Genomic DNA, 15851 nt, shown 5'->3' on the forward strand with positions numbered 1-15851 from the left:
ATTCCATTCTAACACATGTTAATCTATATGGAAGAGACACACTGTGTGTTTATACATATATTGAAAAAAAAGAAAAAAAGAAAAGCGCTGGATTTCAACGTAAAATTAATACGTTGCTATGGCAACACTGTGATGGAGACTTGCTGCTGTTCCGGCATTTCTGCTTGGCCCGTGAAGCACAGGTTACGGGTGTGACATGTATAGTTGCCGGCATGACCCAGTGTGACGTTATCAATACGTAGTTCCGCTTCGTCGATGTTTTTTTCCTGAAATAGACATCATTTCAATGTATTAAGTACAAACAATTCATGTTTAGTACAAATTAATATTTCTATATTTATTAAACATGCTCAATGAAGTAAAACTATGTCTCTGTCTAGAGCAGATACGGTCTTGTATTCGTCTTCATTAATATAGTACCATGGCAACTACAGGGACAAGCTTGTTACAAATATACTCTGTTTAGTGTTGTTCAGTTCACATACGACTGCGCTTAATTCAAATATTTATTGTATCTTAAACTGATGTAGGTTTGCCATGTTAGGAAACGAAACTTCAACACTAACATATTCATCATTCATTCGTTGTAGATTGTGCATTATACATTTCCTCGAGTACATGTTTCTGCATGGTTCCATGTCCTTGTATAATTATACACACTGACATTTAACACTTGAATGTTTTATAATTGCGGTTAGCCGTGTCTGAAAACATTTGGTTAGTGCTTTAGCAAGCTGCAGGACTTCACAACTATCCGTGAACCACTAACCGTTCAATTACCAAATGTTCCATACACCGATAAACCGCAATCCTAAAATAGTAAATGTTTATATATTTACACGCTTACAAGCCGAGACGACAGAGACGATAATAACACAATGTGACGTATTATAAATTAATCTATGTCACAAAGATTTTGACCAATCACAAGCTTCGATCGTGTAATACCAAACGCGTATTCCGGCGATGTCTTGCTCACCGGAACATGAATTCTATTTAAATTTAAATTCTGAAACATTTGGCCCAAAATACTAAACCTCTTTGTTTGAACACCAGCGAATCAATAAAGACACATATTCAATCGGCGTCAAATTCGTTTAACCCATATAAAACGTCATGTGACAAATCAGAAACGTCGATTTGTGCTTTAAAACTTATTCCGAAAATGTTGCATTCATACCAATATGAAAGCAATTGAAAAGTTGACGTTCACCTCAGCCTGAGAAAGCAAAAGTAGGAGTGTAAATATAACGTTTTGTACTTTTTAATGTTACGTATTTTAGACGATGATTACCACATGGGCAAACATTGAAGCAAACCAGCGAGCAACACCTACCACCAGCGAGCAACACCTACCACCAGCGAGCAACACCTACCACCAGCAAGTAACACCTACCAACAGCGAGCAACATCTACCACCAGCGAGCAACACCTACCACCAGCGAGCAACACCTACCACCAGCAAGTAACACCTACCAACAGCGAGCAACACCTACCAACAGCGAGCAACATCTACCACCAGCGAGCAACACCTACCACCAGCGAGCAACACCTACCACCAGCGAGCAACACCTACCACCAGCAAGTAACACCTACCAACAGCGAGCAACATCTACCACCAGCGAGCAACACCTACCACCAGCGAGCAACACCTACCACCAGCAAGTAACACCTAATAACAGCGAGCAACACCTACCCCCAGCAAGTAACACCTACCAACAGCGAGCAACACCTACCACCAGCAAGTAACACCTACCACCAGCGAGCAACACCTACCACCAGCGAGCAACACCTACCACCAGCGAGCAACACCTACCACCAGCAAGTAACACCTACCAACAGCGAGCAACACCTACCACCAGCGAGCAACACCTACCACCAGCGAGCAACACCTACCACCAGCGAGCAACACCTACCACCAGCGAGCAACACCTACCACCAGCGAGCAACATCTACCACCAGCGAGCAACACCTACCACCAGCGAGCAACACCTACCACCAGCGAGCAACACCTACCAACAGCGAGCAACACCTACCACCAGCGAGCAACACCTACCACCAGCGAGCAACACCTACCACCAGCGAGCAACATCTACCAACAGCGAGCAACATCTACCAACAGCGAGCAACATCTACCACCAGCGAGCAACACCTACCACCAGCGAGGAACACCTACCACCAGCGAGCAACACCTACCACCAGCGAGCAACACCTACCACCAGCGAGCAACACCTACCACCAGCGAGCAACACATACCACCAGCGTTTAGCTTAGTAAGCGCCATGTGTAAGCTACACTGTCAAACATGTTCGTTTTTGTGTTATTTATTAAATTAAAATTACATAATGTATTCCTACCTCAGCGGTGTGCCATTTAACGATGGGTAAAGGTAACCCGCCCACAATGCATTTCAGGACAGCCTGTTGTCCAACATGCCAGGTACGACTGCCTTCAATTCGAACTATGGATGCAGCTGGAAATAGTCCAATTCAATACAATATTCAGTTAGAGAAATCTTCGAGCTATTGTTTTAAATAATGAAATCTTACCACTGTCTCTTTTTGCATGTAAGTTTTTTTTCAAATGTTTCCCTTAAATATTTTTCATCATTCTTAGCAATAGAGTTACGTAGTTCTTTATACTAGAATTGATATATTGAATCAATTAGTTATCAGTGAGATTAAATCGTTAAGAAACGATACTTAGGTAATGAACCTACCCTTATAAATGTTCAATGCTAAAACATTATCAATCCATTTTAAAAAATAGTAATAATATATAGGGGCAAAACATATACAATGGATAAACTATCTGAAAGTAATATTATAAAGATAGCTCAAGGGACAAGCCCAGCAGCCAGCCATACATAACTATGATCTTGTTTCAAAGCGAAGTCTAAGAGAAACATGAAAAGAGACATGACACATAAAACAATTACATTAAAATATCGTTTTCACTAGACGCTGAGGCAACCGCCGTCAAATGCAGTTTACTGGAAACTTACGGAAACAGCCGCCGGGACCCAAGCACCACTTCTTCTGCGACTTAACGTTTTCGGGGCATCGGTCACAGAGGCGGTACCGGTAAGAGAGACCTGATACACCGGCCAGTGTCTGCATACATTGTGACCAGGTACCCCATTCGCCCCAGCCCTGGGGAACTAAATCAGTTGATAAAGGTTACGACAATGACATGAAATAAAATCTTAATGATTAAGAATGGGCGGATTGAGCGAGGCAAACGAACCCTTCATAAACATTAATTTATTACTTGAGAACATATATCTGACTTAGAATACAACCTGAATGGCTGACACATTGTCAACGCTAAATCTGATGCAGGGAGTGTTTGTCGGATGAGTGGCAGTAGGCGAACCTTTAAACGCCCACGGAAGTTGAAATGCTTAATAATTAAGTCTACATGTGTAGTACTAAATGATTGCCTAACTTCATTGGCTGAAAATGTAGGTTGTATTTTAAAGGTGTTTTCAAAGGCTACTGGAACTACCGGTACAGAGTCAAGACCACAGCCTTCGGTGATCTTTTTTCATGGCACAAAAAACAAAAGCTCATTTTATCATAGTTTGTAGCAACAATTACTGTAAAACATAATACTGCATTGCATTGCTTTGTTTTTGTTATTTCGTGCCCATATCACTTAAGTTTGTAAAAGTTTCAACAGGTATACGATGCCATGAAATACAATTATGTTGTTCGTTTGCATGCAAGTACCAATAACAGCAACAACAACAAATAACAAACAGTATCAACTTACCCACATTTTTTATAATCTAGGTCTGTAATAATGCATTTAAACTTATAGAGATGAACCCAGTAGCACAAAAGCCCATTGTGATCATGTTTGATAACACGTCTCAACAAATACACTTTAAATCACCACCAACGAACCTACCTCTGACCATTTGTATGTGCCACGTTGGTGTCCGTGGGAAAAAACTTAATGCCATAAATACTTGAAACTTGAAACCTGTTTATTTACTTAAATGCCTATTTCTACATATAAACACATATGCAATGGCGTTGTACAATAATGAATTAAAAGATAATTAAAGCAATACAGACACACATAGATCAATGCATAGTATATAAATGATGTATAACATGTATATACACAATGGATGTTCACCAACGTGTAGACAACACATCAATATATTGGTAAATTGTTCATAGGTGTACGTTTTGAAAACTCACGAGAAAACTCACATTTTCAGAGATTATTATGCATTGTTCTAAAAGTTTCTTGAAGATGTTTAATGACACTTTGTCTAAGGCTCAGAGGCAGTTCATTCCAAAGCTTACGGCCAATAGTACTAAAACTCCTGTCACTGAAGGTTTTTTTCTTATTTAAAGGCAAAACGTAGCATCCTATTGATGATTCCGAGGATTGTAATATGCGTTTTTAATGTTTTCTAGACAAAAGTTCAGTAAGGTATTGAGGAGCGTTTCCTACATGACAGTTATACATATAAGTGAGGATCTTGAAAATTAATTCTTGCCTTTATGGGTAACCAGTGCATGTCATATAATGCCTGTTTTGAACTATCACGCCTAAAGCGGTTGAGAACAAGTTTAGCACACATATTCTAGATACGTTGTAAATTACGTGGTTCACATTGAGTGACACCATACAGAATGATGTAACAATAATCCAAGTGAGAAATTACTAATGACAAAACAAAGACCTCAGCTGCTTCTTTGGTTAGAAACTTACGGATATTTTTCTATCTTGAAATAGTTCAAAATAGCAGTTTTACACTTTCTTTTAATATGCTCGTTGAAATTAAGTGTGGTTTCTAGAAGAGTGCCAACATATTTGATATAATTCTGCAGTTTGATGTTATCGCCGCATATTTCAATTTCTATGGTGTTACACTTATTCAACTGCGGGCGACTACCAAACATGATAAATTCTGTTTTGGATGCATTCATTTTTAGAATGTTATTGTTCATCCAGTCGTTTATGACAATAGCACAACCTTGCAGTTCTTGAATTGCAGTCTCTTATGCGGAAGACAAAACACGGAAATGGGCGGGGACACAATGACAAATAGAGTTCAAGCATAGGTCAAATAGAGCCACGGATCCACACAACTTCCTTGCGGGCCACTACATATAAGATGGCGCTGATATGAAGATATTTGATTCCCCTTCACGCGGCAGCCACGTGGTCGCATGTACGTATCCCACATGCAAGCGCTGATCCACAAACACCATACTGATTGGCCAATACGTCGACGAGAATGTCGTGGTCGACCGTGTCGAACGCCGCACTAAGGTATATAGCTATTAGTGCCGTAAAATCTTGATGTTCCATCCCATCAAGCAAATCATTCACAAGCCGGAGTAAAGCGGACTCGCACGAGTGAAACTATCTATAAGCTGATTGGTTCTTTGGGAGGAGGTTATGCTCATTCACACGCTGATATAGTCTATAAAGTGCCGCTTTTTAATTAAATTTAACAAAAATGACGAATGGCTGGCAGAGCGATAATTGGAAAATTTCAGTTGAAGACCAGCCTTTTTCAAAAGTGGTCTGACAATCGCCTGTTTCCATTTTGCTGGAAACACTCCTCAAGGAAAGGTTCACAAGCCAAGTTATTGAAAGCAACAGCTCGTTCAGGAATGACTTTAACACTTTTGTAGGCAACACGTCGAATTCTGATGATTTTGTTTGTAATTTATGTATAAGTTTTCTAATTTCCTCCTCTGAAAATACTTCAAAATATTCAAACGTTGGCACAATTTTCACAATTGTCAAAGTCCTTCAAAGATTCTCGTATGTTTTCGATTTTGTCCATGAAATGGTCAGCAAACTTATCAGCTAGATTGCTTCCGCCCTCCACGGTTGGCATAGAGTACTCAGACTTGCTTCCGGTTAAGTTTTTCTTACTGGTAGAGTTTCTTAGAATCTCTGGGACTCGAGTACTTTCTGGCTTAGAATAAACTCTTTTTTTCAGGTCTTAGAGCATAGTGATATTTATTTAGTGTTGATTTGAAAAATTCATAGTCTTTTGGCTGGCGATATTTTCTCCACAATTTCACAGATCTACACACCAGTCGTGTCATGGAATAAATATCCTCACTGAACCATGCTCACTTGTTTATCAAGAACAAGATTATAAGTATCTTCCATGGCCGAGAGTGTAAGATAGGTTCATTCCGACCCGAGCGTAGGGTGTTTTGCGGAAACGAGGTTTACCGAGTTTTTGCAAAACACCCTGCGCGAGGGTCGGGATGAAACTATCTTACACGAGCGGCTATGGTAGATGCTTTTTCTCCCACCTCAGTTAAACAAAATTAATTAAAAATGTATTTTTGGCTGGAACTCTTTTGTTGTTAGTGAAAATAATTGCGTATAAGATAGATAGCACGTGGTTGTCATGGATACGCGCGCAGTGATCCAGTTAATGTTAATAGTCAAATCGGTCTTTTTAAATAGTTCTAAGGAAAATGAAGCATTATTTCTTGAATGGTGCGTGAAAACTATTTTATGGTGACATTTGAAGCGAGAAATAATTAATTAGCGTTCTAAATATTACCATAAGACAAGATTTCCTTGATGCTACTGACGACAGTCTTCAACAAGGGAGGTTAATTATAATGTGGTGACCGTTAAAAAGGAGTTCCATACGGGCATTTTATCTTCGCCCGTGGGCAAGATAAGAATATCTAGCGTGGTTAAATTATTGGATCTACTTATCTGAGGTGGGAGAAATTAATTTCAAATTGCTCTGCATACACACAGATCGACAGATTCTCAACAAATGGATATCTCAGCATGATCATTAGCAAACTCAGACTCAGCAATGATATCAGAAATACACATCACATTAACACCAATGAACATACCTCCGACATTTGACGGTGTCGCGGTGGTACCCGTGGAAATCGCAGTGTGTTGTCCTGGAGCAGGAGCGGCAGTATTAGGTGGTGGTTTAGTGCCTGTGGAAATCGCAGTGTGTTGTCCTGGGGCAGGAGCGGCAGTATTAGGTGGTGGTTTAGTGCCTATGTAAAAAGATACATGCCATAAATACATGAACAATATACACACTTAATGTCAACACCAATCAACCTACCTCCGACAATTGAATGGTTCGCAGTGGTGCCGTTGGGAAAAACTTAATGCCATAGATACACGAACAATTAATACACTTTAAATCCACACCAATGAACGTACCTCCGGCAATTGACGGTGTCGCAGTGGTCCCTGTGGAAATCGCGGTTTGTTGTCCTGGGGCAGGAGTGGCAGTATTAGGTGGTTTAGATGATTTTCAATATGTGCCAATTTACTTTCGGTTTCAAGTCTGACTAAACAGTCGGGAAAAGTTCGCTAGTGAGTGATAATATCTACATAATAGTAAGATGACATAAGTAATTTCTTAATGATTAAGAATGGATGGAGCGAGCGTAGCGAACGGGCCCCTCTTAATGAATAAGATATTACTTCAGGCCATCCAAATGAGTTAGAATACACTTTCATTGGCTGATATATTGTCGACTCAAATTCTTACGCAATGTGTGTGTATTGGATGAGTGGCAAAATACCCGCAAAAGTTGAAATTCTTACTGATTAAGTCTAGTACTTAATGATTGCTTATCTTCAGTTTCATTGGCTGAACATGGAGGTTGTATTCTTAATTTCTTTTCACCATCATTGATCAACTTGAAGGAAATTTGCCATTTTAATCAGCACACAAGCCAAATAGCACACTTTTTAACTAAGACTTTGATATGAAGCAAAATATTTAAGGCCTTCAACGAGAGACATACGTCACAAGACAACTAACAAATGTTACATTGACTTTATTTCGTTATCATTTAACGTTTGTCTTCGTCTACCTGAGGGTGTTTTGCTCTGGGCTGTTGAGGCAGGTAAACGTGATGAGGTGACGAGGTGGTTGGTGAAGTGGCATAGGTCAGTCGTGCAGCACTTGGGGTAGACGTTGTCGTGTACGTTCGTTGACTTGCATTGCTGGAAAAGGGAGTAATTAAGGTACCCATCCCACCAATAAACTGTATGCCTTTTGTTTTCAGATATCGCCATTTACTTTTTTTAAAATAATTTTAATAGCGCCATATACTTGATGCTAAGATTTGATGCCTTTTGACCCATATTATTTTTGCATCATTTGAAAAGTATTTGTTTACTGATTAATAGCATGTCAAATAAATGACCAAAAGTACATCATAAATGCAGTTATTTAAGTTTGTATATTTGCTTTTTTATCATCTGAAATCGGAAGTAAACGACAATTCTGCAATCTTTGAAGAGCAAAAAACTTATTTTTATATTTTATTTTTCTGCGCATAAAAACCTTAAGAACGATGCCTAACTTATATGGGGGTCATACGACAATTACAATTCACACATTTATGGGTCGCAAACATAGTTGAAACACAATGACACAACATTTTTACCAAAATGAAATACATGTTTAAAATAACAATTATTTTATCAACTCTTTTTTATGAGGAAGGATGAGTATTACGTCATTTCGCAAGCACATCGTCTGGTATATTGTTGTTCCAAATTTGTTCTCCATTTTCAAACCACATTTCTGAAGTCAAAAACAACAACACGAGTATATCCAAAAAGTCATCATTGTTTCAACAGACAAAAATAATTAGATTCATGATTTGTATAAAGAGAAAACATCATTGATTTAGATTTGTACCATGTACACTATCTTCAAAACCACATATATAACATGTAAACACAAACATTGCCAATGCACAGGTAATAAAAGTATGAAATATAACAAAATATATGCACAGGATTAGATATGGTGGGGGTGAACACAATATCTTTATAATTCAACATGTGGTGGTCTTCATCACGAATTTATATTGACAATATTGATGTAAATGTTCTTGTTTATTTATGTAACAATTCCATAAACTGAATCAGATCGACAAAAGGTAAACATATTGTTCTTGACGTAATAATGCGACAAAGGGCAAATCCATCCAAACGAATGTCACTAATTAATCTAAGTAATACATCTATGCGTTATATGCACATGTTTATAATTATATATGTCGCCAATACTATGTTTGAAATGGCCATAGGAATTTATATGCCGCATTTGCCAATACACATTGAACACTAACTTGACATGAAAAGCAACGAGCATGCCTCAATCTACAACAAAACACCATTTTTGGACAAATATGTGTAATTCGTTGTATTGCCTGCTCTGCTGTATGGCAAATATTGTTTCTAAATATAATTAGATCCAATAACCTCATTGACGTCGCACTGCGTAATTTTATTGCACGCCGAGGGTGTAAGCTGTTGATCACAAGAATAGCAAATAGGTCCCCTGTTCCTCGTGTAACCTAGAACACAATCAAGTTCGTGTTATAATTTTGATTGGAATTCTTAAAATACTGACATTAAAATATCAACACTTGCAATCATCAAACTAGCAGTGAGGTCTGTTTGATTTTTGTTTACAGGCCTTTCATTATGGCATGGTACGATTATATGTTTTACAAATATTATAATGTAAGGCGTTTGGTGCAGCTTTGTGCTCGATGCTAAGTTGAGAATATGAATTAAATTGACTAGACACCAGATGGTCCCAAAATCGGCATTATTTCCACAAAACAAGCCTAGAAATGTCCAAACGTTTAGTATGAGGCCGGCAATATAGTTGTTGCGCGTGACTCATCTTACATGGGGGGGGGTGTAAGATGAGTTTTTCCAACACCGGTCACATGACCGGAAACACACGTCCGGTATGCAAGAAAGGACCGTATTCGATAACCAACTTACGATTAAAGCAGCTGTGTGAAGTTAGCTAAACATACGACATTGGACATTGGACATTCAAAATCGAATGTTGTGCTGGCACGACATTGGACATTGGACATTCAAAATCGAATGTTGTGCTGGCACGACATTGGACATTGGACATTCAAAAGTGAAAGTCGTGCTAGCACGACATTGGACATTGGACATTCAAAATCGAATGTTGTGCTGGCACGACATTGGACATTGGACATTCAAAATCGAATGTTGTGCTGGCACGACATTGGACATTGGACATTCCAAAGTGAAAGTCGTGCTAGCACGACATTGGACATTGGACATTCAAAATCGAATGTTGTGTTGGCACGACATTGGACATTGGACATTCAAAATCGAATGTTGTGCTGGCACGACATTGGACATTGGACATTCAAAAGTGAAAGTCGTGCTAGCACGACATTGGACATTCAAAATCGAATGTTGTGCTGGCACGACATTGGACATTGGACAATCAAAAGTGAAAGTCGTGCTAGCACGACATTGGACATTGGACATTCTAAATCGAATGTTGTGCTGGCACGGCATTGGACATTGGACATTCAAAAGTGAAAGTCGTGCTAGCACGACATTGGACATTGGACATTCAAAATCGAATGTTGTGCTGGCACGACATTGGACATTGGACATTCAAAATCGAATGTTGTGCTGGCACGACATTGGACATTGGACATTCAAAAGTGAAAGTTGTGCTAGCACGACATTGGACATTGGACATTCAAAATCGAATGTTGTGCTGGCACGACATTGGGCATTGGACATTCAAAATCGAATGTTGTGCTGGCACGACATTGGACATTGGACATTCAAAAGTGAAAGTCGTGCTAGCACGACATTGGACATTGGACATTCAAAATCGAATGTTGTGCTGGCACGACATTGGACATTGGACATTCAAAAGTGAAAGTCGTGCTAGCACGACATTGGACATTGGACATTCAAAATCGAATGTTGTGCTGGCACGACATTGGACATTGGACATTCAAAATCGAATGTTGTGCTGGCACGACATTGGACATTGGACATTCAAAAGTGAAAGTCGTGCTAGCACGACATTGGACATTGGACATTCAAAATCGAATGTTGTGCTGGCACGACATTGGACATTGGACATTCAAAATCGAATCTTGTGCTGGCACGACATTGGACATTCAAAAGTGAAAGTCGTGCTAGCACGACATTGGACATTGGACATTCAAAATCGAATGTTGTGCTGGCAAGACATTGGACATTGGACATTCAAAAGCGAAAGTCGTGCTAGCACGACACTGGACATTTGACATTCAAAATCGAATGTTGTGCTGGCACGACATTGGACATTGGACATTCAAAATCGAATGTTGTGCTGGCACGACATTGGACATTGGACATTCAAAATCATTATTTGCGCTTTGTTTCCTTTCAACCCTTTCAACCATTGTCAGTTCTGCCCAAGACGCCATTTCCAATGGCGCTGGTGTCACATTTTACATGTATAAATTGTATATTCTGTAAAACCTATAAGAACTTATGTCGTATGTGATGAAGACGTCATTTTGAATTCTTTAATGTCGATGTGATTGATTATAAAACGCTTTGTGTAATTCTGTCGACTCATCAAAAAGGTTTATTGAACACAATTATTTCATATAAACTTTACCAAATGAAGACGACGTAGCATGTTCGACTAACTGAGTCGATAAAAAAACAAGTCGACAGGCAGGAATATGTTTTTTTATCGACTCATTGACAATATTTTTTTGTGTTTACGTAAAACCAGAAAAAAAGATGTACGGACGATTACATTTATACTTGTAGGAATCATCAATGCATGTCTATATTCTCCATATGTCATTATATACTGTGGATATAATTATCTTCACTTCGTTTATAAATGGTACTAGATGTGTAGCAGTGGTGTGTAAACAATTAAGCTTATTAAAAATATGCCATTTTGAAAGCATTATCACTGTTTGTCTACATATAATCCACGACCATTCATAAGTATATTCATTTGAATCTTTCTCTGCATATGTGACATCATATATATCTGAATCATGCTTAAGTTTCAAATATTGCGATGGAATCGTCATGACAATGCTCTCTTGGTGTTAATAAATTTTATAATGGTTCATTGCTTTGTGATCTCTAACCCTTTTCAAATAATTTCAAGACAATATCTCAAACAAACAAAAAATCCGAATAATGCATGCAATCAAAATTAATTTAAAGTCGGTAAAAAAACATTCATTCATAAAACATGTCATACATTGATTTAAATGTGCTAACTGCTAGCACGACTTTCACTTTTGAATGTCCAATGTCCAATGTCGTGCTAGCACAACATTCGATTTTGAATGTCCAATGTCCAATGTCGTGCCAGCACAACATTCGATTTTGAATGTCCAATGTCCAATGTCGTGCCAGCACAACATTCGATTTTGAATGTCCAATGTCCAATGTCGTGCCAGCACAACATTCGATTTTGAATGTCCAATGTCCAATGTCGTGCCAGCACAACATTCGATTTTGAATGTCCAATGTCCAATGTCGTGCTAGCACGACTTTCGATTTTGAATGTCCAATGTCCAATGTCGTGCCAGCACAACATTCGATTTTGAATGTCCAATGTCCAATGTCGTGCCAGCACAACATTCGATTTTGAATGTCCAATGTCCAATGTCGTATGTTTAGCTAACTTCACACAGCTGATTAAAGCTGCACTCTCACAGATTGAAAGTTTTGACAACTTTTTTGTCTTGGAACGAGCCAATTTATGCGAAGATCCATGGAGACAGTTATATAAGACTGCCGACAAAAATTTGATCGCAGTTTTTTTATATTTAAGTTCAAAAATTGATGTTTTATGCATTTTTCTTAAACCGTTAGTAACGGTTTAAGCCATAACACATTAATTTACGAACGGAAATATGAAAATCTACCATCTGACTTTTTATCAGCAATCTTATATCACTAGTATGATGATATTCACGCAAAAAATTGCTCTTTCCAAGATTTTTTTTAAAAAGTTGTAAAAATGGTATATCTGTGAGAGTGCAGCTTTAAACATAAATTTAAAAGTAGAATCTCAATGTTTTGATTGGCCTTTAAAATGAATTGGCCAATCGACTGAATATAAACACTGAGTCACGTTAAAGGAGAAGAGTTTTGGAAAAAAACAACAGCTTCTTTGCAGCTTGGCTTGTCCATGTAGAGGTATGCTGCATGGCTCTTCCCATGATGTTTATATATTGGTCTTGTTTATTAAACCCTAGTGCAAAGAAGTAAACCAAAACGTGTCTGTCCGTGATAAGCTTCATTTAGTCCAGAATAAAATCCAGTATCTAGGAATGTCTTTAAAGTCAAACTAATATAAAATAGTATAAACTAAACCCTACCCACCTCCGCCGCACTGGTTGACGTTGCAGATGGTGGAATTACAACACTGTGAGCAGACGATCTTTCCTGTTCCGTCTCCTAGCAACATCCTCTTTCGCCCACCTCCAACAGGGGTGTTGCATTGCTGTCGTAAAGAAGTGCCAATGGTAAGTAAGTTTCCGAACGATACTTCGTAGTCACAACATGCACATCAAATAAAACCATCCTAGGTGGTGTTCACTGACAGTACTGGCGAGCCCATAATGACGCCCTTATAGACTATAATGTAGACTGTTCATCGACATTATTGACAACATGTTCGACAAGCCCATGACGACTACAGTGTAGACTGTTCAACAAGCCCCTGTATACTTCAATGCAAACTGTTCATAGACTGTACTGACATGTTCGACATGCCCATGACGACTACAGTGTAGACTGTTCAACATGCCCCTGAATACTTCAATGCAAACTGTTAATAGACTGTACTGACATGTTCGACAAGCCCACAAGCCGGGTAAGTATTAAAGAATATATTCAAAAGATAAATGTAAAATGGAGGAAATAACACTAACATTCCTATCCCTACAACCGGTCGAGAAGAAAATGTTGCCGCCGTACTCGTATTCATCTGTGTAGCAGCTCTGAAGAATGGAGAAATATTTATTAGATTTAGGACAAAAAACTAACCAACAATCAAATCAATACAACCAGTTTAGAACAAGAATGCTTTTTCACACAGAATTGAGTCATTGTATGAAAAAGCATTCTCAGAGCGATTTACAGTAATGAATAACGCAACGTGGTCAAAGCCTACATGTGCTCGCATTGTTTCAACATGTAACTTTATTCACTATTTAATAAGTCATTCTATTTAAGTTTAGGTTAAACATAAAATTACACTTTGACCTATTTTATCAGGTAAGCAATTGAGTTTGACCATGTAGACAGCATACAGCAAAACTAGGTAACTTATTTTGTTCATATCAAATTTACTGGTCAAGTTTTATGAGAAATAATTTTCAATTTCATACAGTGATATCTTTGGCGAACAAAAAAGACAATGTAAGAAGATAACTAAGTAACTAATGCGTGTACCTACAGAATGAGTCCCGCAATGTTCGATATGCCCGCATGTTGAAGGTAACACCGAGTCAACACAGTTCAGACATTGTATTCCTTCAAAATAATATACCGTTAATGAACATACACTCATAATCAAACAACTCAGGAACACACCACTCATGAAAACACCACTTATAACCACCACTCATGAGCATCACACATACACACTACTCATAAACATGCCATTCATGAACATGCCACTCATGAACATGCCACTCATGAACATACCAGTCACGAACATCGTACTCATGAACATAACACATATGTAATTTCCACTCATGAAAATACCACTCATTAACATACAACTCATGAACATAACACACATGTAATTTCCACTCATGAAAATACCACTCATTTACATACAACTCATGAACATAACACACATGTAATTTCCACTCATGAAAATACCACTCATTTACATACAACTCATGAATATAACACACATGTAATTTCCACTCATGAAAATACCACTCATTTACATACAACTCATGAATATAACACACATGTAATTTCCACTCATGAAAATACCACTCATTTACATACAACTCATGAACATAACACACATGTAATTTCCACTCATGAAAATACCACTCATTTACATACAACTCATGAATATAACACACATGTAATTTCCACTCATGAAAATACCACTCATTAACATACAACTCATGAACATAACACACATGTAATTTCCACTCATGAAAATACCACTCATTTACATACAACTCATGAACATAACACACATGTAATTTCCACTCATGAAAATACCACTCATTAACATACAACTCATGAACATAACACACATGTAATTTCCACTCATGAAAATACCACTCATTTACATACAACTCATGAACATAACACACATGTAATTTCCACTCATGAAAATACCACTCATTAACATACAACTCATGAACATAACACACATGTAATTTCCACTCATGAAAATACCACTCATTTACATACAACTCATGAACATAACACACATGTAATTTCCACTCATGAAAATACCACTCATTAACATACAACTCATGAACATAACACATATGTAATTTCCACTCATGAAAATACCACTCATTTACATACAACTCATGAACATAACACACATGTAATTTCCACTCATGAAAATACCACTCATTAACATACAACTCATGACCTCTAAGAATAAGTCAATATAACTTTCTTTACAATCGATGTAAAATACATAATTTTAATCTAAACGTACCACTCGTAAACATGCCACACATGAACATAATGATAACACATAAGCATCGGAAATGTTAGTGTTTGTAGACGTCTTAAAATTATCACAATGTTTTAGGCCAAACACCTGGTTTGCTTACGTCTCTGCATGATGTTGTGGTTCACATTAAAGTTACCCAAAATTGCAAACAGAATCAAACCATCCCGATAATGACGCTAAACAACCTTGATATTGTATTCATCTTGGACACACAAATAGGGATATTTACCAGTCTCATAAGAACTATACTAAGACAAGCAAAAGCACGTGGGCTTTGATTCAGTATAATATTGTTTAA

At 38.0% G+C, this 15851-nt stretch overlaps 1 protein-coding gene across 1 annotated transcript; it reads left to right on the plus strand.

The window, feature by feature from the left end:
* The first annotated feature begins 1286 nt into the window (after nt 1-1286).
* On the plus strand, nt 1287-2269 carry LOC128235977 (prespore vesicle protein-like). The gene is made up of 2 exons (XM_052950760.1): nt 1287-1461; nt 1683-2269. The coding sequence occupies exons 1-2, from the start codon at nt 1287-1289 to the stop codon at nt 2267-2269; spliced, it is 762 nt and encodes a 253-aa protein (XP_052806720.1).
* Nucleotides 2270-15851: the final 13582 nt, after the last annotated feature.

Source organism: Mya arenaria, chromosome 5 (genome assembly GCF_026914265.1).
Source record: "Mya arenaria isolate MELC-2E11 chromosome 5, ASM2691426v1".
In the NCBI taxonomy this organism is placed as follows: Eukaryota; Metazoa; Mollusca; class Bivalvia; order Myida; family Myidae; genus Mya; species Mya arenaria.

Excerpts from the sequence above, each read along its gene's own strand:
- LOC128235977 (XM_052950760.1), top strand. The coding sequence starts at position 1,287 with ATGATTACCACATGGGCAAACATTGAAGCAAACCAGCGAGCAACACCT. Across the intron at positions 1,462-1,682 it reads GCGAGCAACACCTACCACCA|CGAGCAACACCTACCCCCAG; the intron begins GCAAGTAACACC and ends ACCTAATAACAG.